We start from the raw sequence: 26,892 nt of genomic DNA, 5'->3' as shown, positions 1-26,892 counted from the left end.
CGCCGTGACGACCGCACGCACCTTGCGGATATAAACACCAACCAGGCCTGGACCGGAAGTGCTGAGACTGGCCTCCAGGCAAGTTTTAATGAATGATTTGTACACGTTGACACCATTTACCGACAAATGATTTCAAATGATCTACAGGCGCTCCCACATGAAGGCAATAGCGGGCATTCAATGTTTTTTTAAACCAAAATCCAATAAAGAACGCGAGGTATGGCTCTTGTAAATACTATTTTCATAATGAATAGCATTCAACAAGTACGTATTGAAATGTAAGCGTGCTCACTAGCCTGGCAACCGTTACATATTTCCCATCTAGTATTAATAGAGAATTACGGCCCGTTGAATGGACAAAAGTCTATCAAGGGAATTCCATTGTGTACCAGGCCCCTACTACGGTCCTTATGAACCCCGACAAGCAGTTCGACGCGTTCGGGTTCGAGGCGGAGGCCAAGTACAAGTCGCTCTCGCTGCACAACCGACACAGGGACTGGTACTACTTCCGGCACTTCAAGATGAACCTCCATCACACCCGGGTAAGAAATTCATTCGTTATTAACGTATTCATTGTAGCTACGTGTCATCATTGTAAACATGTGTTGAGGCATTATTGTTGCGCAGAAAACTAAGCCTTTTCAAACCATGTATGCATGATAGGCTAGGGAAGGTTAAGTACGGAAACATTAAAGTGTCGTGCATCGAGATTACGGATTAGCAAAATTTAGTCTCATTGTTATGCTCCCCCATAGTCGCATATAGTCGCCGCTTCGTCTGTCCGTCCGTCCGTGTGTCCGTCCGTTAACTGTACATATAGTGCAATTCTTGTCCGGGCTATTTCTCAGCAACTAAAGATCGGAACTCAATGAAACTTTATGGGAAGCTTCACTACCAAGAGGAGATGTGCATATCATCAGCGGGTTCTTGTCGGATGATTTTTCACAGAGTTATGGCCCTTTGAAATTTTCCATTAACTGTACATATAGTGCACTTCTTGTCCGGGCTATTTCTCAGCAACTAATGACCGGAATTCAATGAAACTTTATGGAAAGCTTCACTACCAAGAGATGTGCATATTATCAGCGGGTTCTGGTCGGATTATTTTTCACAGAGTTATGGCCCTTTGAAATTTTATAAAAAAAAATTATTGTCCCCCCAACTACTGTGCCCTCAAGACGTTTCCTTTTATCTGAATATATAGTGCAATATTACACCTCAGAGATATTGGTCCTTCTATATCTATATGACCGGTTTCAGTCTGTAAAATGCGATAGAGGAACCTAATAGTATATGGACCGGTCACTATGTTTTGTATATGGACCGTTCGGGTTTACACACCACTAAATTTGCACTGTTTTACTTTAAAATGACGTCATTTTTTAACGAAATGACGTCATTATTTCTGCGAAATTCTTCAGTTTATCTCTTTTTAACCATAAACAATCGTACAACTCTGTACAATGGTAAAGAGGAAACTCTTCGGAGTAATATAAGAAATAGTAAACTCCACTTCGGTCTTAATTGCATTATAGTGACCAGCCAGGCAGCCACAAACTGTATATGGACCTCAGCCTACGGCTTCGGTCCATATACGGTTTGTGGCTGCCTGGCTGATCACTATAATGCCATAGGGACCTCAGTGGAGTTTACTTTTTCTTAAATATTGTGACAAAAAATCTTTGGGGAGCACCACCTGTCTCCGACGGTTTCTTGTTCTTCTTGTTAGTATATAACACTTTTCGTTAAATAGTCTTATGAACAGTGTTTAGTTTACTATCTGGTGAACATTAAATACACTAATGTTTACCATTGTAATACTATGGGTGGATTCCTATATTAATACACCATACGGAATGAAAAACAAATCATGTTTCATATTGCCATGGCTGTCATAAGAATATCACGCGAACCTGTTCATGGTTTACATAAGAAATCACGTCACGTCCTGGCTTAAATTGTTTCCATATGGTTGCAATTGATTCCATTAATTAGTACCATCCTGGGTGCTATGGTTTTCATCAAGTCTAGTTGCCATTGTCTTCATTTCGGAACACCATTCTGTTTGCCGTGATTTTCATTCACAAATCCCAACCTAGTTGCAATTTTTTATAATAACAAGTCCCGTCCTGGTTGTTTGCAGTGTTTTTTTTCCAGATTTTCATTCTCTAAGCGCAACTTACTCGCAAATGTTTTAATATCGAATCTAAACATGTTACCAAAGTTTTCATGTCAAAACAAGGCCTGATAACCACGATATTAATGCGTAAACAAAGCTTGATTACAAGGGTTTCCATGTCAAAACAATGCGTGACTTCCACGGTATTCATGCGTATTAGCCTGATTACTAGTACCACGGTTTCCATGTGAAAACAAGGCATAATTACCACGGTATTCATGCGTAAACACAGCCTGATTACCAGGGTTTCCATGTGAAAACAAGGCATGACTATCACGGTATTCATGCGTAAACAAAGCCTGATCACCATAGTTTCCATATGAAAACAAGGCATGGCTACCACGGTTTTCATGCGTAAACAAAGCCTTCTTGCCAGGGTTTCCTTGTGAAAACAAGGCATGACTACCACGGTATTCATACGCAAACAAAGCCTGATTACCACGGTTTCCATGTGAAAACAAGCCATGACTACCACGGTAGTATTCATGCGTAAACAAAGCCTGATTACCACGGTTTCCATGTGAAAACAAGTCATGACTACCACGGTAGTATTCATGCGCAAATAAAGCATGATTACTGCGTGAAAATAAGGCATGATCATTACGGTTTCATGGCAAAACAAGGTCTGATAACAACGGTTTGAAAGGTGTTTTTTTCCCAGATTATCACGTTTTCAATGTCAAACGTGGTCAGATTCCAACCGTTTCCATGTCAAAACAAGGCCTCATATCCATGGTATCGCTGTCAAAACAAGGCCTGATTACCACGGTTTCCATGCCAAAACAAGGCAAAATTAGTACGGTTACCTTCTCAAAATATGCCAGATTATATCGGTTAACATTTTCATAGCAGGCTGTTTTATGCATAGAGGTCTTGTACAGATTAAAGTCTAAATTCTATCAATTCGGCTGGTTACCATGCCTTTCATTACCCAGGAGCTGACCAGGGACATGCTGCTCACGGACGCAAGCGGAAAGACAATGAAAGCCATGATCATCTTCGCAGAAGCCATCAAATACGTAAAGGTATAACGTTAACTTAAACTAATGTAATTTTGTAACTTACCACTATATGTTAACACTGGCGTTTAAAACAAGACAAATAAAGTTTTGTTCGTGTAACTGTTTGCTTAAAAGAATGCAATAACTGCGTCCTAAATACTTAAAAAAAATTATTTAAAAAAATGCACTCTATACTCAACTTAATGTAAGCCACCATTCATATTGCACTGACGATCCATCTCTGTCTATGACGTCATTGCTGTGGATGTCGTCTGCAGGTTCACCTGCAGAAGAGGCTTCGAGAAGGCCTCAACGAGGACGTGTTGCCCCGGGAGATATGCTGGGTCCTTACCGTGCCTGCCATCTGGCGTCAGTCCGCCAAACAGTTCATGAAGGAGGCGGCGTCTAAGGTAGCACCAAGCTTAACAATTCTTATCTCAATATGTGTGCTGTAAATGTGTAAAACTTGAAATAGTTTTACCCTTACCAATCACATCAGTTTTACCATCAATTACTCCGGTAATAGGCATATTGTTATGTTATTACAAAATCTTATGTGTTTTATTAACCAAACTTTACCGGTAAATGAAGCTTGCTGCTCTTGCTGCTCGTCTATACACTGATATTTTTATCCCTACCATTTTAAAATATCGATAGAAAGTGCCTTTACCTACTTCGTTTAATAACAGAGAATTAACTTAAATCAAGTGAAACACATGTTCTGGGCGTCATAACCTTTATAGTGCCGGGACAACGGAAAGTCCTGTGCGTTTCTTTTCGAACCTTTAATTAAATGTATATAATGCGCTTAAATGTATATGTAGTTTGAATGTGCCGCGGTAAACCATTGCACCTGTTTATAGTGTGGTCTTAAAATTAAGTGTGGACATAAACCAAAACACAAGTCTATACTCTATATAAATGTTTTATTTGTATTAATGGTGTGTAATGTTTGTTAACTACTTGAGGCCGGTATCCCCGGGGCGCAGCTGAGTCTGGCGTTGGAGCCCGAGTCTGCGGCGATCTACTGCAAGGAGCAGGCGCTGAGCCGCGTGGGGGGAGTGGACGGCGTCTACTTGCGCGCCTTCGACCCCGGCGAGAGGTACATCGTCGTCGACTGTGGTGGTACGCTAGCTGGAGCCTAACACTTATGTTTTATGTAGTGTTACATACGTTAACCCGTTAAAACGCTGTTTACTTTATTAGTTTAATTAATTATAAATACGTACGGGTGACATGTTAATGAATTGTTGAGTATTTAACTAAACCATTACATTTTGTTAGTTCTCAACATTCCTTATAGAAGACTGCAAAAATGGAAAATAAAGAAACTCAATTCTGCAACTAGTAATAAACAGGGAAAATTGCTCTATATGAACGTGCTATAATATAAGACCCAATGACGGCTATGCGCTTCTTATGCATGTCCTCAGGGGGTACAATAGACACCACGGGGCATGAGGTGCTGGCGGATGGGACCCTAAGGGAGCTGCACGCGGCAACGGGCGGACCATGGGGAGGGACGCTCGTCAACGAAGCGTTCGAGCAGTTTCTTGCAAAGATGGTACAAATGATATATATGATGGCGTGGAAAAGCTGCAGGGCATTATGTTACATTACTCATAATTACCTCCTAATTTGCTCGTTTAGAGAGCTTTTCATTTTCATCTTTCACCATACAGCAACTTGAACACACTACAAAAAACATTATGTTTTAAGACAAATACAGCATTGATAATGCATATGAACTTTATTGTTAATAATAAATAAGTCTATATATAAATAAATATATATACATGTATACAGACTCGCGATTGCCGGTATATATTGATGATCATCTTGATGTCAGGTGACTCCCCCTGTGTTTGAGCGGTTCCGAGCCGAGTGCGCGAGCGACTGGATCGAGCTGGAGCGAGACTTCGAGAATGCCAAGCGCGGCTTCTCCTCTAGTGCGGGCGAGACGGACCTGCGCTTCCCGCCCGAGCTGGGCCGGATGTACCAGGAGAGCCAGAAACTGGACCTCCGGGAGCGGCTCAAGGAAGACAAGTACAGGAAAGGTACGCCATATATTGGAATTTTGAATGGAATGAGGGATTTAGTATTACGATCATACTAAGTCAATATTCTGACTCAACTTTGAGTTTGTTTGTTTTCCTCAATTTTTGATCATGATGTTCCATGTGGTGTTGTCATATTTTTTTTATTTCGAGTCTAACTCAACATAAAGGAGGAATATATGCATATTCTTAACGATGAAATTTAATAATTAAATACATGTAGTTAAAACCTATTTGTTTTAGCTCAATAACAAAGAAAGCTTACTGCTTAAGGAAACGCTATCGAGTCCGTTTCCTAAGTTCAATCAGTGCTTGGTGGCTTTGTACAAGATCAAACGAACGCTCCTATAGTAAGGATCGAATCCGTTACCACGCGGTCGCTAGGCGGACACCATATCCAATACGCCAGAGGTGTGATTTGAGATAGTGTTTGATCTGACCGACATTCTCAGTACTAAGCATATGTGAGAATGTTCAATCTAGTGAGCCCTGGTTTATCCGATGTAGGACAAGTTAAATAAAGTTGACAACACGATCATATTGAGCTGGCCTCAAGTGTTTAATTTACTTTTAGACATATATTTAAATACATTTTTCCGTAAAACTATATGACGAATGACATTAAATACAGGCATTTATGCAATGTTTACTTCACGAAAAAAGATTTAATTGCTGTTTATCTTTCTTGGCATTTATCCCCGCAAGATAAGTGTTATATATTATTCCGTTTACAATTCACAAGAACCAGTTGTTGTCTATTATCAGGTGTGGAGCTAGTAAAAAACAACCTTCTCATAAAGCCCGTCGTCATGAAGGAGTTCTTCCGGGCAGCCACCGCTCAAATCAACGCGCACATCGGGGATCTGCTTAAGAAGAGGGAGCTTCGGGACGTGTCCACGCTGCTCCTAGTCGGGGGCTTCTCCGAGTCCCGGATAGTCAGCGAGGCAGTGCGGGAGTTCCATTCTCGCATGCGCGTGATCATCCCGGAAGGCGGAAGTCTTGCCATCCTCAAGGGAGCCGTCATGTTCGGTCTGAACTCCCGAATCATCGCAGAGCGCGTCAGTCCTTACACGTACGGCGTGCATACCCGGAAGTTCCTCGCGACGGGAAATGGCTACCCAGCGTCGTCTCTTAAGAAAGTGCAAGGTCGGCTCCTAGTCGATAATGCGTTTGACAAACACATAGAAATAGGTGAACGTGTTTACATCGGTGGTACATCGGTGGAACGAAAGTATGTTATAAGCAACAGGAGGAACAGGTCGGTGTTCTGGAACGTGTTTCAGTCGACACTTCGTGACCCATTGTTGTGTGATTTTGACAATGGCTGTGTGTATCTTGGCAAGCTGACGATAGAGATACCACAAGAGATTGTGGAGGAGCGCGTGTCCCTGCGCCTCAGTATGACTTGCAGGGGGTCGGAGCTGGAGGCCCGCGTAATGGCCCAGGACCAGGGCCTGTCATGCGGGGCCGTGTTCGACTTCCTGGACACGGACATTACCGGAAGTGACGTCTCTGTCGACCTCGATGAGGTGCATGTAGACTGAGATTGCTACTATGGTAGTCATAGCTATGAAGCATCGCAACATATATTTGAATACGTGTAGTTCAATACTGTGCAAACCGTGTTTGTGATCTCTGTTGAGAACAATTAACCACGCTGATCAACTTTACCATTCCACGTGTCGTCAAGTGCCTGTGCCAAAATACAACATGAAGTTTTAATTATTGGCACTGAATCAAATTCAGATCGGAAATGTAGACCTTACCAAAGAACTGTTGGTATTTCTCAATTTAAGTATTATTATGACAGTATTTTATATACTCACAAAATGGCTCTGTAACATACAACGTAGCCAACTTGTCACATTTAAAATACATGTACTGTAGAGTCCCTCGAATTGCTTTACACCACTTGATTTTTTATTCCAAAGGAGGAAATATTCAAATGCTCATTCTATTAGTAATTCACTGAAAAATCAACAAGGATTTTATTAATTAAAGTACCGGGTATTTCTCTAGAAGTGCTGACATGCTGTGGTCGATTTTCTTAACCGATACTCAAATATGCTGGTAAACAATTCGAAACTGTTGGTGAAAAGCAGCGCATACATGTTTTGGTTTAAATCTTATTAACCAATAACAACAATACATAGGAACTTTTCAATATGTTTGTATTCCACTTTCATACATTATCACAATTAACACATCATATATGGAAAAATATATATGCATTCATTAACATTGTTAACATTCTTACAGTTAGCCTGTCATCTGCCAAATGCAAATTTTATGAACTACATGTTTATATTTTGTATAGAATTATATTTAAGTGATACATTTCCACTTAGAAATTGAAGAGCCCTTCAATACAAGACCTAAAAAAAATTCCTGTGAAATAATATTACTATAAAATAACTGTCAACGTTAACAACCCCATTCATAACAATAATACAATCTTGAGCACATGACATCTGCAGCGGAACTGATTCACATGACATTACAAACTGCTCCATATGTGCCTCGCCCTGAGAAAATGGGGTGAAATGCATGTGCATAAATTGCAATACCAGATTAGCCTGTGAAGTCTGCACAGGCTAATCAAGGGTGACATTTTTCACTTTATATGTATTTTTTGTTTCAAAGAAGTCTCTTCTTAGAAAAAAACAAATTAGCCGGAAAGTGTCATCCCTGCTAAGCCTAAGCAGACTGCACAGGCTAATATGGGAAGACACTTTAAACCCATGCATTTAGCCACGTGTTAGTGTTTCCTGAGCAAGGCACATATACTAGAGGCATATAGTTCCTTGTATTGAACACATGAAAACCAACACCTTCTTATTCAGCAACTTATAGATAATTCCTTGCGAACAGTTAATAGATACGGTATACATTATATGCTTATGCTTCATTCAATTGCCTCAAACATGTGTTGGTCACTTTGAGTACATGAAGCCTGAAATATGAACCAATATCACATATTTATTACGAGATAAGTTATAAATGTTTTGTTTACTTTAGATTGGATCTACAATTTATAATTTCCAAGTTTTACTTTGCAATTGCAAACATTTATTTTGAAAACATTTCTTTTGTTTGGGTCTATGTATAAATAAATAAATAAATAACACTTTAACAATTTACAAACAACAACAATACTACATGTAAAACATGTATGTTTACTACCAAAATTGTGTTAATGAGATACTGGTATACCATTACTGTTCAAGTTATAAAAACAAATTATCCATAACTACAAATGTTTATGAAATATTTAAAATTACACATATATACCCATGTTACTTCTATGCAGATCATGTAAATAATGCCTAAATGCAATTTTATTTGATATTACTATTATAAGTACACAATCCTAAAAATACATCATATTTGAGATTTTCTGCAACTTTTTATCAATCATTCAAATATTAAACACTTACATGAAATTGTCAAAGCACTGACCAAGTCATCAATCGTCCTTAGATGAACATGATTCTTAGTACTTGATCATCCAGCACATACAAATTGCAATAACATAGACATGATCCCATATGTACATATTGGACACGAATGTATGAAATACCTTTAAACAATTTGAGGGCACATATAAAAAAGAGGGCCATGATTGCTTTTAAGCACACAATTTTAATTCACCCACACAAATTGTTGAAGACTTAATCTCATAAAAGTTACAAACTTGGTAAAAAAAACAATAAGAACAAGAGCTGTCACCATAGGATGACTCATGCCCCCTATAAACGGTTGATAGAAGTTATGAGCTTTTTTCGAAATCTAAATGCAGATTTCAAAACCTAAACGCAGACCCTAATTTCAAGGTCAAGGTCACAGGGGTCAAAATTTGTGTGCGTATGGAAAGGCCTTGTCCATATACAAATGCATGCCAAATATGAAATTGCTATCTGAAGCGACATAGAAGTAATGAGCATTTTTCGAAACCTAAACGCAAAGTCTGACAGACAGACAGACGAACGGACAGACAGTCCGATCACTATATGCCCTCCTTCGGAGCCATAAAAACCTAAATGAACAAGAAATGTGTCCATACAGCATGGATGGCCCCACATTCCACTTTTGTCAATGACCTAGCGTATTTGAAAAAAACTTTTTAAAGCTTAATTTGAAATTTGGCCTCATGTTACCTTATGGTATCTTTTGTGGAAAATTGGCAGGTGATACTACATGCTACACTTACATGTCCTCCTCTACAAAACTGTTGAATAGCTAAATTTTACCTTTGACCTGTAAGTGTGACTCTGACCTCTGAGTTTGGGAGACAGGTTTTAACAACATGACTGTCATTAGTGATGATTTATCTTAAAAAAGCATGATGAATGACAAAGTAACAGTCTGAATAAGCTGATATGTAGTTACATTTGATCATTAAAGTGTGACCGTGACCTTTGAGGTCAGGCGAAGTGAGTAACAACCAATATTTCGTTTTATGATGGATTGCATTTGCACACATCATTAAAAAATACATGTCAATATATCCCAAAGTTATGGCTGAAACAGGAACATTCAAGCTGTCTTGTCCAAATTTGGCTTTTGATCACTAAGTTTTACCTTCACCACTGAGTGAGGGAGACAGTTTGTACACACACAATGTTTTCGCCTCATGGTTGTCATTTGTGGTAATTTATCTTAAAAAGGTGTGATGAATGATGAAGTGAGAATCCCAACAAGTGGTTTTATGGCCAAACGGATCTGGGAACTTAAAAGTGTGACCTTGAGCTTTTAAGAATTGAGAAGCGTTCTACATGGGCAGTTTTTTTTAAATCCATCAATATTTGTCAAATCTACAACAGAGAGAAAAAGGTCAAGCTGCTTAATGGCAAAATGTGACTTTTGACCTCTTAGTGTGACCTTGACCTCAGAGGTAAGGGGATAATTGATACATGAGACATGTTGCCTTATGGTGGTTTACATTTGTGTCATTTAATAACCTTCATAACAAAATTATGGCTTAGACAGGAATTTGCAAGCTGCTTTATGGCAAATTAGACCTTTAACTTTAAAAGTAGTGAGACCAGTTCTACAAGTGACACATTGTCTAATGCTTGTGGAAACTTGTGCAAAGTTATTTAAAAATCCGTCCACATATGGCAAAGTTATGGCTTTAATAGAAATTTGGCACAGACATACAGTACAACTGCTATACGCTGCTTTCTTCAAAAGGGGGCATAAAAATAATCAACTTCTAATAAAAAAAACACAAATGATAAACAAGTAAACAAGTAACTTTTATGAATAAAATTGCAATAAAAGATGTTTCGAAGAATTTCCTTGGTGACGTAGTTTTCGAAAGCACATGATTCTGATTCTTACTTGGCCTCGACAATGTCAATATTAACATTCTGATTTAGCCATAAATACTGTCTCTCGAGTGGTAAGATTTGACCTAATGACCCAGTTTTTGGACACACATGACTCAAATTCGAAAATTCAAGATAAACCTTCAAGTTTCATCAAGATTTAGTCATAAATGAGGCTTCTAGAGAAAGAACAAGTTTTTTTTTTTAAGATTTTACATTTTTGGATACACGTGACACAGATTTGAAGTCAATCTAGACATTATAAAAATAAACTTTCAATTAAGATTGTATCATAAATGTTTCATCTAGAGTGGTTACAAGATATGGTGACCTAGGTTTTGGAGGCACATGACCCAGGATTGATTTTGGACTAAATATCGTCAAGATAAACATTATGACCAAGATCTGATTAAAAATGTTTTCTCTATATGGATAACAAGCTTAAATAACACACAGGACACAGTTGCAAGACGCTGAACGTTGGACATAAGATGACCACAATAGCTCACCTATAGCAGGTTAAGCTCAGGTGAGCTAAAAACACATATTTATGTAGCATATCTATGTTAACAACTGGCATTGTAATCATGAATTATTTTATCAAAACATTAACAACATTCTTTTGATACATAATAACATTTGCATCATAAAATGTAAAAAGCCAATATGTATTCAAATAACAGCACTTATAATCAGACTTAAAACCACAGCAGTGACAACACATTTTGAATGTTTCATGACCTTGCTAAGGCTTTTGTATATACAGTGTATAATGTTACAATACCGGTATCTATTATAAACGTTACTGATACCAAAGTTATTTTTGTTTGGAAATCATCGAAATAAATTAGCGCTGTGCAAAATACAGGCTTCAAATCTATACAGACCAGGGAGAAAACTCCACTAAATTGAGAAGGTAAAACTCTTAAATTTTCTTTTCAAATCAAAAGAGAGGGAAGGGGAGACTCTGGCAGATAATTTTATGGCTGCAGGTACAAGTTCTTTGTCAATGATGACTTGCATTTGCAGATCTCCACGAGCTGCCCACTGGCATCCTTCTTCAAACGATTCACCTGGAAACAGAGACACCACCAACATGAGCACTATGACGTAGTACAATGACCAAACCAAAATGATCATGCTGAAATCAAGGCTTCCCATATTGGTCAATTATAAGGGATGGGAACAACTATTTGAATATTTAAAAATCTACTTAATATTTGAATCCAAATTATGATTAATTATATTATTTTCATGCCAAAAAACAACTTGCAAATAATGTAAAAAAACAAAGTCGCATTTTTGGTTTTGGCAGATGACTTTTGTGTTTCTGTCATTGTTTGTATACCAGCTGATATCAATTAGATAAATGATAATTGGCATAAGGGAGGGTTTATGGCGAAGAGTAGTTTCTTACGTAGTTTTATCTCTTAGTTAGCAAGCATGATAATACATTGTGTTTATTTTTTTTCACAAAAATACTTGACATTTTATTGACAGTGTAGCGTCTTGCAATTAAAACAACAGAGGCAACCTAATATGTGTTACCCTCAAAAGGACAATAATTTGTATATACCTTATATTAAATCAATAATTATCTAATCAGAATTTAGCAACTCACATATTAACTAATAAATTTGTTTGCAATACTAGTTTATTTAGTCTTCAGAGTGTTTGTTTCAAGTTGTTTTATGTTCAAGATACATCTTAAATTTAGATCTAACTTAAAACCGTTAAGTAATTCTCAATGCAACACTATTTCATCTTTTTAAAAGATGTATATAAGATAAGATTTATAGTGGTATTTTTGGTAATCAGGAACAGTGCTTAATTTCTGACGTTACTAAGTTCGTTTGTTTGAATCTAAGGTTTACAAATCGAAAATTTGAATATATTTGAAAACCAAAAAACGAAAACTCTTATATCATGTCAGTAATCGTTCCGATCCCTATTAATTATATTGACTATCAGAACTCAAGCATTTTGATATTCTTAATTTAAAGGCGCCTTTTCACAGATTATGGCAAGTATTGAAGCTTTTTATTAAATGCTTTATATTGATAAATCTAAACACTGGACCTAAAAATCTCCAGTAAAAAAAAAACAGAATACAATTAAAAAAAGGAAAAAAAAATAACCCTCAACTGGGCTCGAACCACTGACCCCTGGAGTCCTGGAGTAAAAATTCTCCCGCTTCGACCACTTGACCATCTGTGCTCATGCTGTGAGTCGATAAATTTTTTTACTCATATAAGTATTCCTCATAGTTTCCCAAAATATAATGACAACAGAACTTTCCAAATTCTTCAATCATTGCGACGTTTTATAATTTTCAGGTTTTCGAATCGTCAAAAAATGCATATAATGGATATTTTAGAGCATGATAAATGTTCAGTATTACTATTTCCTCACAAATATCATAACAAAAACGAAAATTTGCGAACCTGAAACAACTTTTTTCAATTTTGTCAATTCAGCAAAACGTGAAAAGGCCCCTTTAAGCAGTGTCCTGAGTTAATGGTTTTAAGACCAAATAGACAAGTAACACTTGCGAGGAAGTAGAACTCGTATTTAATTAGTTTTGCCCTTTCGTATCTATCAACTCCATATGACCCCTAAACAGAACAGGAATATGTGATTTTTTTTTGTTTTTATCATTATCTTTTAGTAATTATGCAACATACAAGCCAATGCAAGCAAAGCATGAAATAGAAGCAAATATACATGCAATAAAAGTAATCAATGTAAGCAGTATTTTCACAGGTGAATATCTAGTTGTGTGTAACCTTGTTGAGCATGTCCAGGAAGTGGTGCTGGTGTGAATATCTGCACAGGACATACAGTGTGGCCAGCAGGAACAGGGAGCAGTAGTGGGGGTGGTCCTCGTCTGCAGAAAAAGAAAACTTTGTCTATGACGTCAATATAATATGGAGAATATATGTTCTTAGTTTGAATGAAATCCCTACTGCCATTTCTGAGAATCTAGCTTACCAAAAAATTTTAACTTGCTTTTATAGTGGACATGTAAATTTCGAAGTGTAATGGCCCCTACTTTTAACAAATTTCAAACTAGAGTTACCAAACCAGGCCTATGGTGGTCATAACATGCAATAAGTTTAAACAAAATCTCTAAAGCCATTCCTGACAAACTATGTTACCAAAAATCTGTAACCTGCAAATTTGGAGAATACATGTTATAACTTTAAATGAAGTCCCTTAAGCCATTCCTGAGAAAGTAACATTAAGCCAGTTGGAAACCAAAGCTGGGGTGAGTAGAAGAGCTTGTCTTTTCTTTGAAAATTCAAGCTAATAAAAATACTTGAATAAATGGAGTTTCGCGTATTCAAATTTATTCAAATAGTTTTACCATCTACTTTTACTTTATAAATATAAATAATTAATCGTCTATCACTCTTATGTCGTAAGTCTGAAATGTGTTACAATTCAAGCCCTACAACACATTCATAGCTTACATACAGTTATCACCCACCTGGCCCGGTGGCTATAGCGACCAGGAAATCTGAGTTGTCATAAACATTGAGCGTCTCATCGAGGATTCCCGAAGGCGACAGCACAATTTTGGACTCAGGGGTTGGAGCCGTTGGTACTGTCTGGGAGTCATCAAGTAAGGTCTGGGGTCGACAGTCTGAGACTGTCTCAGAGAAGAATCCCTTGGACTTTGACGTGGGCGTGCCAAGACTCAGATGACTGAGGCTACGCCGTATCTCATTGCAGTGAGTGTCTGACGGGCTGGAACCATCTGGAAACAAGATTGAAACAACCTGTAAATCAAGTCTGAAACATTTATGGAGAAGCATTGTTTGTAAAACCTGAATGCCCCAATCTTCCAACAAACATATACTGTTAATAGATACAATCCCCCCAAAATAGACAACAGCATGCAATAAAATCACAATATGGGTATTGAAACTGAATAGACAACAGCATGCAATAAAATCACAATATGGGTAATGAAACTGAATAGACAACAGCATGCAATAAAACCACAATATGGGTAATGAAACTGCTGCTCGTATCATACATTTATACAAAATCAAGAAATGTGTCTGTAGGACATGGATGCCACTACATTCTGCTTTTGTCTGCAAACTCCACTGATGTCGAAAAAACTGAACCAAAATATAGAGGTGGGCAATTTCACACACTGGTTAAAATGTTTGAGTTTCAGCCCTCTAGGAGAAACACCTTTTTGAGTAATGTGCCAAACTCTTCAAGTTAAAAATTGAATTTTCGCTCAAAAGGGAACTTTACTCCCGTGTTGTAGAAAACCTCCAAACCAAATTTGGGCATGGGCAACTTTAAATGCTTGTTAATATGTACAGGTATGTAAAGATATCTAGCACTAATACTTTATAAGTACAAGACACAAGTTAAACAAAATTGCTAAAAATGTGGCCATAACTAGAGTTGATGATGCCAATATAAGGGTGAGTGGAAAACAAGAGAAGCTTGTAGTTATTATTGAACAATAAACTATAAAGTAATTATAACATGAGAAAGCTGTACTCACAACCAGGAAATAATACCTTCTAATAGGAATCCGCCTGCGTGAATCAACACAACCTTGGGTTTGCCCTTGAGTAGCGGACAGTTTTCCACAGAGAAGATGTCGACTATCTGCTGCAGAGAGACCTTGTCCCCGTCCACACAGAAGATCTGACCATTGGCCCCGTATGAGGTCACTATCAACATCAACACAGAAGTTTCCTTGGAGATCTTCTGGCGCTCTTCCTCCAGGCAACTCAGCAGTTGCTGCACACAAACAACAGCAAAATCAAAATACAGTGTGCACTTAGTGACTGGGAGGTCGAGGATTTGATACAGAATGTGGCAGGATTTTTTAAGATCAACCTCAAAGACACAAAGTACTGGCTTTTTCCAGGAAACAAATTCTATAACGTTTCAATAAGCCTCCACTTTAATGCAATCAAGATTACTGGTAACCAAGACCTTTGTCAAATACAAAGAAAGCTCCCCTAGCAGGTTCATGATGTCAGAGTAAGATAACAAATATACCGTATTTTACTTGATGTGTCCTGATCACTCCATGAGACAAAACCAATTGTATTCCTTATTTCTAAAACTGTGTTTTAAGATAAAATATATATGAAGGCATACTAGTATAAATTATTGGATTTTTTATTGACAACACATTTAATAAGTCAAATATGGACTTGTTTACCCCACTCTTACTTGACTAGACATGTTGGTATGGATTGTGATGCTTGCCCCATTCTTACTTGACTAGACTTGTTGGTGTGGATTGTGATGTTTACCCCTCTCTTACTTGACTAGACTTGTTGGTGTGGATTGTGATGATTATCCCACTCTTACTTTACTAAACTTGTTGGTATGGATTGTGATGTTTACCCCACTCTTACTTGACTAGACTTGTTGGTATGGATTGTGATGTTTACCACACTCTTACTTGACTTGTTGGTATGGATTGTGATGTATACTCCACTCTTACTTGACTAGACTTGTTGGTATGGATTGTGATGTTTACCCCATTCTTACTTTACTAGACTTGTTCGTGTGGATTGTCATGTTTACCCCACTCTTACTTGACTAGACTTGTTGGTATGGATTGTGATGTTTATCCCACTCTTACTTGACTAGACTTGTTTGTATGGATTGTGATGTTTACCCCACTCTTATCTGACTAGACTTTTTGGTATGTATTGTTATGTTAATCCCAATCTTACTTGACTTGCTGGTATGGATTGTGATGTTTACCCCTCTCTTACTTGACTAGACTTTCTGGTGTGGACTGTGATTTTTTCCCCACTTTTATTTGACTAGACTTGCTTGTATGGATTAAGATGTTTATGCCACTCTAACTTGACTAGACTTGTTGGTATGGATTGTGATGTTTACATCACTCTTACTTGACTAGACTTGTTGGTATGGATTGTGATGTTTACCACACTCTTACTTGACTAGACTTGTTGGTATGGATTGTGATGTCATTGAAGTTGAGTTCCTTGAGGACATTCTTGATTCTCAGCCTGTCGATGTCCACCAACCTGGTCTTGTAGCGCTCAGTGTAATGCTGATTGGCCACAACAATGCATGTCCTCTTACCCTCCAGGGAATATTTCTGCAGCAAAAAAAAGGCAATAAGTGACCTCAGACAAAAGTACATGCAAGTTTTAGAAGTAATTGATATAACCACAAATCATTAATATCAATACCATGAGGATATCAAGAAGGAAGGTGCTGTACATGTATTCAAATACATATCGCAATCACAGTGAGGCACAAACACTAGTAAGGCACTCCTTACTTCTTGACTAGGAGTTTTTTACAAAGATGCCTTATAGTCCCGCATGCCTTAATGCTAGTGATGGAAAACCATGCAAGTTTAATTGCAGGAGCAAAACTGTACTTATTTTGTGAAACTGACCACTTCCTTAATTCTCAGGCAATGCAATTGAAACTTTCAATGTGTCAACCATGAGGTGTAGATGTTCAAGACACAATGTTCATTTGCAGTGATGGACTTAATCCTGAGTTTTGTGCCTTTGAATGTATCCATGGTAATGGTTGCCATATAACATGATATATCATACCACCCCATTGATATCTGCCTGATATAACATTGCCTGATATATTTTTTTATATCATGGTCAACAGGAAGTTCTTATATCAGTCATGTGTGGAGGATGGTCATATTACTTGGAATCAACTATAAAGTAATCATTTTTAGAAAATCAAATCAGATTCAACAAAACAAACAATTTGATACCAAGACCTAATATGTTTTTAACACAAAATGCAACAAAAACAGCAAAAAACATTTTTTTACAAATATTAAGACCGAATGCTCATGACGTCATTGTTAACACGTCAAACTACAAAAGTCATATTCTTTCCCGCTAAAACTGTAGCTTTTTAGTGATTTTTTCATTATTTCTTTTAAATCGGGATCGTAGAGGTATGATAAACAGAACAACAGTTATGTTTGTCAGAAACACATTTTGACCTTTGACCTTGAAGGATGACCTTGACCTAGACCTTTCACCACTCAAAATGTGCAGCTCCATGAGATACACATGCATGCCAAATATAAAGTTGCTATCTTCAATATTGCAAAAGTAATGGTCAATGTCAAAGTTTTCGGACGCACAGACTGACAGACGGACTGAAGGACATTTCAACTGCTATGTGCCACCCTACCGGGGGCATAAAAACAGGTTAATGCCTGATCTTTTTGTAATATATCAGGCTCAGCAGGAATAAAATAACAGCTTGGCAAGCCTTTCCGTGTTATTATTCTAAGCCTTGCCTGATATATTACAAAAAGATCAGGCAGTAACCTGTTATTCTCTATGTGAGTGGTACTTCTTCTACATTTCTCAAGCAAGTAACTTGAAATATGTCAAAATAACAAAGTGTAGATGTGCTTTCATGCAGTTTGATCCATTATTTCTCAGTTATGTGCCCTTGATATGACCCCAATATCTTCTATTTACAACATCAGCTTCCTTTTCTTTGCCTTACCAATCTCATGGTTCTATTTTGATAAATTTATACTTGCAACGTCAAAAATCATCACTTCAATTTATAAATATCTGTGATAAACAAAATTGTAAAATCTACAAAACTTTTCACAAACAGAAGGACAGCCGAACAGGACAATGACTTTATACCTCCTAAAACAAGATACCAGAGCGATAACAAGACCTGACACTACTCCTTATACTATTCTATTTAACTCATCCATGAATTTTTTTAGTAAAGCTATTTTTTCTAACAAAATTCCACAATTTGATATAAAGAAATTAAATGTCATCTGGAGTCAGATCTTACATATGTAATAACAGACAAGTATATAGGGCTTTTAGTAATATATCCCCAAATATGTACAGAGTGCTACTTACTATTTGATGTTCAAAGACAAGGGGCTACTAAGACACTACCCATAATGAGTTAAGCAAATCTTGCATTTACATTGTAAGATTGTTGTGAATCACAATGCATAGAAACAAAAACAAACATATTATATAAAAGCTTCTGGTCTTAGATTTTTGTTTATTAATTCATAAATTTATTTGGATGGTTTGTCGTGTTAAACAAGTCTCATAACAGTAGACAGTGAACCTAAATACACCTGGTTAACTTAAGGTAAGTGCACATACACATTTTAACAACTGACTCCCACAACTCTTGAAGGGAGGCACCTTTTCACAGATTTTAAGTTGTGTTAAAGTTTGTTATTAAATGCTTTGGCTTAATAAAAGTAAAATTTGGAACTAAATAGATCCAGTAAAAAACAATAATAAAAACGAAGAAAAAAGTGTAATCCTCGACTGGGCTCGAACCACTGACCCTTGGAGTAAAAGTGTAGCACTTAAACCACTCAGCCATCCGTGCTCATACAATAAGTGGTGTATTTAATACTTCATAAACCACTCAGCCATCCGTGCTCATACAATAAGTGGTGTATTTAATACTTCATAAACCACTCAGCCAACCGTGCTCATACAATAAGTGGTGTATTTAATACTTCATAAACCACTCAGCCATCCGTGCTCATACAATAAGTGGTGTATTTAATACTTCATAAAAGCAATCCCATAGTGTCACAAAATAAATAATGACTACATCAGAACTCTACAAATTATTCAATCGTTCAGGTTTGTAACGCTTTATAATTTTCAGATTTTTAAATTGTCAAAAGATGCATTCAATGGATATTTTAGAAATTGGTAAATGTTCAGTATTTTTGTTTCATCATATATATCATAACTACAATGAAAATGTGCAAATCCGAAACATTTTTGTTCAATTATGTCCCTTTAATTCAGAAGTAGGGATATAAAGGCTGTTGAATAAGTATCATGACCAATGCCCCCACAAATAATGTAGAAGGGCTGGGTATCCAACCGGCAATACTAAAAACAAGCATTTGTGATCCAGTGCTTGACCAACTGAGCTAGCTAACAATATAAAGATGCATAAAGAAACTTACATCCAAATCTTCAATGTTCCCAGTAAGTTTTTTAACTTTAAACTCTGTATTGGATCTCAAGTTCAGTTCCTTTGGCCAGTCTGCAAGAGAGAGGTAACAGATGCATGTTCTACATTTACCACGCAAATTAGCTAACAATTTACTCAACAAGGGCCTCAACAGACTTTTATTTGCTGGCACAAGAATCAAGTTTCAACTACTTCAAAAGGCAAAGCATTAACATTTGCTGAAACAAAAAAATAACAGCATTTCACTATTGACAAATGACGATTGTTAAAGTTAAAATTCGCGGAATGCAATAACAATACAATGATCATATTACTCGTTGATGAAAAAGTAGTATGGTCAAGAATATTTATAAATTAATTTGCATAAATTTTGGGTTCATCTGGAAATGTATCTCAGATCACGTGCCCAATTATCAAATCATCAGAAGTTGCCCTCACTGTCCTTGGATGCACTATTTACTATACCCCCAACTATGATATTAATATGATATACTTCACCTTTAGCTGTTTCTGGCAGCTCCCCTTCTGCCTGTCCTGAAACGATTGTGTTTGCATACAACATTGTACGACTAATGCTGTATATAATTGTAAAAACTTTTTCATTACCATTCATACCAGTCTAGGTCAGTTTATTGTCACCACTTGCAGCTGTTTCAGTAGGGAGGCGGAAAACTACAACGGGCGAGGCATGGTATGGTATTGCGCAAGGGGGGGTAGAGGGTTAGGGTTAGGGTTTGGGTTAGTGTTAGGGGTCGGGTTAGGGTTTGGGTTAGCCTAAACCCAACCCTAACCCTAACCCGACCCCTAATCCTAACCCTTTCCCTAACCCTTTTTTGGGGTTATCACCCCTGACCATGCCTCGCCCGTTGTAGTTTTCCGCCTCCCGTTTCAGTAATTTATTATTTATTAAATAATTTTAACATGATGTTGTCAAACATTTTTAAGACAATGTTTATACATTAAACTTGACTTTATTTCTAAAACAAGGTTTGAACACAAGACTGTTGTACCTGGTTGAGGTTTTGAATTTCATTTACAATAGTTTAACCCTCAACTCTTGATATGGATTACTTGTTTTGTTCTAAATAAACACTTTTACTTCAAAAATGTAGGGGTTAGATGAAATTTTCACAGGTAAAAATACTGAAGCACATATTTATTTTGTGTGCATACTAGCTTAATTCTCTGCACAATGTTTCTAAGTTTTGTATTGAATGAAATATAGTGTTGATTTAGCTTTCTGGTAATATTTGCATCAAAATAACAAGCAGTCAAAAGTGAGAAAGAAGGCTGCTTCAATTGAAATCCTTGCTAAATAAACCATGACATTGCCTAAAATTGTATATACATGTACTTAAGTCAGTACTAATAATATGAATATTCTGAATCCATCTGAATATAGGGCTAGCTAAGACCCTTAGTGCTGACTTTCCCTGTGAAAGAATTGATTTGTCTCGTCATAACTAAACTTTGTGGGAAAACTACCTGAGGAAATATTGGGATTTGGCAGACTGGAAGGTTACCTGAGGAAATATTGGGATTTGGCAGACTGAAAGGTTACCTGAGGAAATATTGGGATATGGCAGACTGGTAGGTTACCTGAGGAAATATTGTGATTTGGCAGACTGGAAGGTTACCTGAGGACATATTGGGATATGGCAGACTGGAAGGTTACCTGAGGAAATATTGGGATTTGACAGACTGGAAGTTTACCTGAGGAAATATTGGGATTTGGCAGACTGGAAGGTTACCTAAGGAAATATTGGGATTTGGCAGACTGGAAGGTTACCTGGGGAAATATTGGGATTTGGCAGACTGGAAGTTTACCTGAGGAAATATTGGGATTTGGCAGACTGGAAGGTTACCTGATTTGGCAGACTGGAAGTTTATCTGGGGAAATATTGGGATTTGGCAGACTGAAAAGTTACCTGATGAAATATTGGGATTTGGCAGACTGGAAGTTTACCTGGGGAAATATTGGGATTTGGCAGACTGGAAGTTTACCTGAGGAAATATTGGGATTTGGCAGACTGGAAGTTTACCTGAGGAAATATTGTGATTTGGCAGACTGGAAGATTACCTGAGGAAATATTGGAATTTGGCAGACTGGAAGTTTACCTGAGGAAATATTGGGATTTGGCAGGCTGGAAGGTTACCTGGGGAAATATTGGGATTTGGCAGACTGGAAGGTTACCTGAGGAAATATTGGGTTATGGCAGACTGGAATTTTACCTGGGGAAATATTGGGATTTTGCAGACTGGAAGGTTACCTGGGAAAATATTGGGATTTGGCAGACTGGAAGGTTCTGAAGAAGAAGACATTGGCCTGTTTGAATTTTTGTTCTTTCTTGCAACAGTTTCAGAAGTAACTTCGCTTGGTATCGGCTGTACTGGTTTAGTTTTTGAAGGGGACGCAGTTGGTAAATCGTCCTTTTTAGGTTTTTCGTTTTTGGTATCAGGCCCCTTTGAGGTAAATTCATTTGGTATATGTTTATCACGTTCATCCTTCTGTTTTCCTGGAACTATAGGAACAGAAACTGGCTGGGGAATAGAAGATTTAGGGTGCTCATCTTTGGGCCTCGCAAGACTGGTGTCACCACCAGCTGAGGTGGCATCTGAAGACACAGGCTTAGCCGTGCGTACACTGTTCCTATAGAACTCTGGGTCCAATATTTCCACTATATGGTCTTGTTGAGTGTTCATCAAAGCCTCACAAAACCTACGGAAAGCCTTTGGTCCACGTTGAGCAAGAATGTCCAGCAGCTTTCTCGTCTTCTCATTTGGAGTCTTCTTTGCCTTAATCACAAACACAACATGGTATTTGAATGTCAAGCTAAGAAACACAACATGGTATTTGAATGTCAAGCTAAGAAATATTCCAAATTAATTTCTCACATAGAATGCATCCAAATGGGGAAGCCTTGATACCATATTAACACTTTGTATCAATATTTTGGGATAAAGGTAACAGTTAAAGTCTCCTGTTATTTTTAACCATAGTTTGGTTAATCGTCTATATGTTATTTATATGGCTCCAAAATTAAAGTTATCTTTTACATATCTTTCATTATTGCACCAAAATGGCACTGCTATATAAATGACACAACATGCTATGTCTTTAAGGTTTTAAAAGTGATGTTTGTATTTGATGTAAATTAATTTTTTTGAAAAAGCCGCAGACATTTTAAAAAAGAATATCAGTGAAACTGATGGATGCTCCCCGATGATGCGCTTTGTCAACCTATGTGTTAAAAACCACCTAAACAAAATATATTATTAGCCTCTGTGACCTTGACCTTGACCCCAGTGACCTCAAACCTCATCAAAAGGTAGAGGTCCATGCAAGGTACCTACATGCAAAATATGTAAGAGATCAGTAAAATATTGAAGGCGTTATGAGAAACTGTAAATAACCACCTAAAAAAATATTATTATTACCTCGGTGACCTTTACCCCAGTGACCTCAAACCTCATCAAAAGGTAGAGGTCCATGCAAGGTACCTACATGCCAAATATGAAAGAGATCGGTAAAGAGTTGAAGGTACTATAAGAAACTGTAACAAAAGTGTGACGGAAAAAACTATTATAAGCCTCGGTGACCTTGACCCCAGTGACCTTAAACCTCATCAAAAGGTAGAGGTCCTTGCAAGGTACCTACATGCCAAATATGAAAGAGATCGGTAAAGTATTGAAGGTGCTATCAGAAACTGTAACAAAAGTGTGACGGACGGAAGGAAGGAAGGAAGGAAGGAAGGAAGGAAGGAAGGAAGGAAGGAAGGAAGGAAGGAAGGAAGGAAGGAAGGAAGGAAGGAAGGAAGGAAGGAAGGAAGGAAGGAAGGAAGGAAGGAAGGAAGGAAGGAAGGAAGGAAGGAAGGAAGGAAGGAAGGAAGGAAGGAAGGAAGGAAGGAACTACAAACTGGCAACTATATGCTCCACCGAAAATATTTCGGGGAGCATAATAAATGTATAAATTGAAAAATTTTGGTCATTTTTTATATTTAATTTGAATAAAACACATGGCTACTTTAAACAAGGCAGCAGGATGGACTGACATGAAAGACGTAGGGCAAATTTTCCTAGTACACTGGAAGGCCACTTAACACATGTATTCACTTTTGACATAAAAACTAACAACTTTGACTATTTAAAGTATTGTGGTCAGTACAATTGTGTACCTACAATGCAGCCTTATTGAAATTATTAAATAAAGTTATATATTTTATGCTTTCCGGTGGTTTATAGAGAAATATCAGCGAAATTAAACTGGTATTTCACTGTTATGAACAGTGAAAAATAACAGTGAAAAATATCGATATTTTTCACTGTTTTACTGTGAAATGACGTCATTTTGTCGATGAAATGACGGCATATATCCAGCGAAATTATCAAGTTAAACTCTTTAACAATGTAAATTAACGGTGAAAAAAGCATAAAATAAAAAGACAATTTGTTGGATTCGATGGAATATCAATTTTTATTCACTTGTGATCATAAAAAATACATATTTTCACTCGTGGCTGCTCCACTCGTGAAAATATTATTTCATATGATCACTCTTGAAATAAAATCGATATTCCATCAAATCAAATAAATATCCTCTATTAATTTGAGTGAGTTCTGACAAGAGAGACCTTGATGCAGGAGTTTATGACAAAGGCAGATACAAAGTTTTAAGTGGAAAATGCTTCACGTTTTGAAGTTAAAAGTCATTTAAATACTACATTATGTTTAAAGTACTGGTACCCATTTTATGATCTCAGATACATAATGAATTACATGTACACATGTTTTTATCCCCACGCTTTTTGAAAAAAAGGTGGGGATATTGTGGTGATCTCCGCCGTCCGTCCGTCTGTCCGTCCGTCTGTCCGTCTGTCCGTCCGTCCTGGCCACTATCTCCTCCTACACTAAAAGCACTAGAACCTTGAAATTTACACACATGGTAGCTATGAGCATATGTGCGACCCTGCACTATTTGGAATTTTGATCTGACCCCTGGGTCAAAAGTTATAGGGGTTGGGGTGGGGCCGCGTCAGAAATTATCACTCATTTTTTTAGGTTATTTTACATTTACTTCTTTATTTCTACACCGATTCACTTCAAATTGATACTGGACCTCACCTATGACAATACGGTCAATCTCAACCATGCATGGCCCCATTCCCAACCCTGGGGAGCCCCGCCCACATAGGCCACACCCACCAAAAATTTCCATTTACTATAATTTTTTCATTTCTACACGGATTCACTTCAAATTGATACTGAACTTTTGTTATGACATTAGGGTCAATCTCAACTATGCATGGCCCCAATCCCAACCCTGGGGCGCCTGCCCACATAGGCCACACCCACCAAAAAATTCCATTTACTATAATTTTTTCATTTCTACACGGATTCACTTCAAATTGATACTGAACTTCTCTTATGACATTAGGGTCAATCTCAACTATGCATGTTCCCATAACCAACCCTGGGGCCCCGCCCACATAGACCAAACCCACCCAAAATTGCCTTTACTATAATTTCTTCATTTCTACACCGATTCACTTCAAATTGATATTGAACTTCTCTTATCACAATACAGTCAATCTCAACTATGCATGGCCCCATTACCAACCCTGGGGCGCCCCGCCCACATAGACCACACCCACCCAAAATTGCCTTTTACTATAATTTCTTCATTTCTACACCGATTCACTTCAAATTGATACTGAACCTCTCTTATGACAATACGGTCAATCTCAACTATGCATGGCCCCATTACCAACCCTGGGGCGCCCTGCCCACATATGTCACACCCACCCAAAATTGCCTTTTACTATAACTTCTTCATTTCTACACCAATTCACTTCTAATTGATGATGAACTTCTCTTATGACAATACGGTCAATCTCAGCTATGCATGGCCCCATTACCAACCCTGGGGCACACCTAGGTCAAACATTCGGCGTGGGGATACGCGTCGGTCTCTGCCGCGCCATTTCTAGTAAGAAATAGATTTACCAGAATATCTTGACTCATACTGTCAGTAATTATTTTATCTGTCATCAGGTCATCCAAGATAGATGCCAAATCTGTGATATCATTAACAAGTCTTGTTCTGTTTTGCCGTATGATGTCTCTATGCTTCTGCTCCATTTTATGGGGATTCACTCTGTTGACCAATCAATGAGGGACTCTGAATATGGACGCTGGTATCTACATGATTCCCCTGAAATTGTACAAACAACTAGTAAACTCTCAAAACCCTTCTGTTTGGTTGTAATGATTAAACAACTGTTGAACACACCGATTGTTTATCAATATATGGTAGTGAAATAATTTCACTTTCAATAGCCTTGCTGTTGGGCTAGCTCTTTGGCGAAGTGGTTTAAGAGTCTGACTACCACTCTCGAGGTTGCGGATTCAATCCCCCGTTGGAGCTGAGGATTTTTCACTTTAATGGCGAAGAGGGGAACTATTCAGAAAGCGAGTGTGAGCTGATTAATGGTTACTGAGTGGGCAATGCGAATGCAAGACATGCTGTAGTTTGGGTGTCTTGGCCTTTAAACATTAAGAGGGGGAGGAGTGTACTGAAATAAGGTCACTTCCAACAGCCTTGCTGTTGGGCTAGCTCTTAAGTGACGTGGTTAAAGTGTCTGACTACCACTCTGGGGGTTGTGGGTTCAATCCAGCACTTGAGCTCCATATTTTCACAATAATACTGTAAATGTATTTTAACACAACTGAATAGTCACTAATATACAAAGGTCATATCAATTCAAAACTAGACATTGTCATATTATTATTAATGACAAAAATACCCACTGATGCCCAAATGAACTCACAGGTACTTGAAAAAAAAATTTGGTCCTTATATATATATATATAATACTCTTATTTATAAGGACCAAAAAAAAATTTCAAGTACTTGTGAATGAACTAATATAAAGCCAGTTTATGAAAACAAATTTATGTGTGTGCAGCGTTTGTAACATGTATTGATTTTATAATTTCATCTTAGTTGAATAGACGAACTTGTTGACGCTCTCAAATATTAAGCTACTTTTTATATTGGTAATACATTATATTGTATTTGGAGTTCCAAAGAATTTAGCCCATATAAAAAGTATCTCTAAATTCTTTGCGCGTCTTATAAATAAGACTACTTAGTTGAAATAATCCAACTTCCAGTTATTGACCCTCCAGGTCGTACGTATGTTCTCATAAAAGCTGAAAACATTACAGAACATCTAGGTTTAAAACATTTGGTTATTGCTTACCTCATTTGGAAATGGTACTACTTCTGTTCCTAATTTCGGTTTGCTGATTTGGGTAAGACT

The 26,892-nt window shown here is 37.5% G+C and overlaps 2 protein-coding genes across 3 annotated transcripts; one reads left to right on the top strand and one right to left on the bottom strand.

Moving 5' to 3' along the window:
• Nucleotides 1-401: 401 nt before the first annotated feature.
• On the top strand, nucleotides 402-7,884 carry LOC127881435 (heat shock 70 kDa protein 12A-like). Its single transcript, XM_052429327.1, has 7 exons — nucleotides 402-542; nucleotides 3,115-3,204; nucleotides 3,459-3,590; nucleotides 4,149-4,305; nucleotides 4,614-4,744; nucleotides 5,030-5,237; nucleotides 6,003-7,884. The coding sequence occupies exons 1-7, from the start codon at nucleotides 411-413 to the stop codon at nucleotides 6,779-6,781; spliced, it is 1,629 nt and encodes a 542-aa protein (XP_052285287.1). The 5' UTR covers nucleotides 402-410; the 3' UTR covers nucleotides 6,782-7,884.
• On the bottom strand, nucleotides 7,392-26,892 carry LOC127881434 (uncharacterized). Of its 2 annotated transcripts, none has more exons than XM_052429325.1 (10): nucleotides 26,833-26,892; nucleotides 25,574-25,781; nucleotides 21,841-22,366; nucleotides 20,069-20,104; nucleotides 19,563-19,642; nucleotides 16,524-16,688; nucleotides 15,115-15,340; nucleotides 14,058-14,327; nucleotides 13,354-13,454; nucleotides 7,392-11,640 (listed from the first exon to the last, which is right to left on the bottom strand). In XM_052429325.1, exons 2-10 carry the CDS (start codon nucleotides 25,706-25,708, stop codon nucleotides 11,548-11,550), a joined length of 1,632 nt encoding a protein of 543 aa, XP_052285285.1. In that variant the 5' UTR covers nucleotides 25,709-25,781; nucleotides 26,833-26,892; the 3' UTR covers nucleotides 7,392-11,547. The 2 variants fall into 2 exon arrangements, with proteins under 2 accessions (XP_052285285.1, XP_052285286.1); XM_052429326.1 differs by lacking the exon at nucleotides 26,833-26,892 and adding an exon at nucleotides 26,719-26,739.

Source organism: Dreissena polymorpha, chromosome 5 (assembly GCF_020536995.1).
Source record: "Dreissena polymorpha isolate Duluth1 chromosome 5, UMN_Dpol_1.0, whole genome shotgun sequence".
NCBI lineage: Eukaryota > Metazoa > Mollusca > Bivalvia > Myida > Dreissenidae > Dreissena > Dreissena polymorpha.
This window is presented reverse-complemented; position numbering and strand designations above follow the sequence as displayed.

What these genes read in the sequence shown, in the direction of transcription:
- LOC127881435 (XM_052429327.1), top strand. Translation starts at nt 411, where the DNA reads ATGAACCCCGACAAGCAGTTCGACGCGTTCGGGTTCGAGGCGGAGGCC. An exon ending in TGAAGGAGGCGGCGTCTAAG is followed by an intron (nt 3,591 to 4,148) that starts GTAGCACCAAGC and finishes TAACTACTTGAG; the next exon opens with GCCGGTATCCCCGGGGCGCA. An exon ending in AGCAGTTTCTTGCAAAGATG is followed by an intron (nt 4,745 to 5,029) that starts GTACAAATGATA and finishes TCTTGATGTCAG; the next exon opens with GTGACTCCCCCTGTGTTTGA.
- LOC127881434 (XM_052429325.1), bottom strand. Translation starts at nt 25,708, where the DNA reads ATGGAGCAGAAGCATAGAGACATCATACGGCAAAACAGAACAAGACTT. An exon ending in AAATCCCAATATTTTCCCAG is followed by an intron (nt 20,105 to 21,840) that starts GTAACCTTCCAG and finishes CAATCGTTTCAG; the next exon opens with GACAGGCAGAAGGGGAGCTG. An exon ending in GGAACATTGAAGATTTGGAT is followed by an intron (nt 16,689 to 19,562) that starts GTAAGTTTCTTT and finishes TTTTTGCTGCAG; the next exon opens with AAATATTCCCTGGAGGGTAA.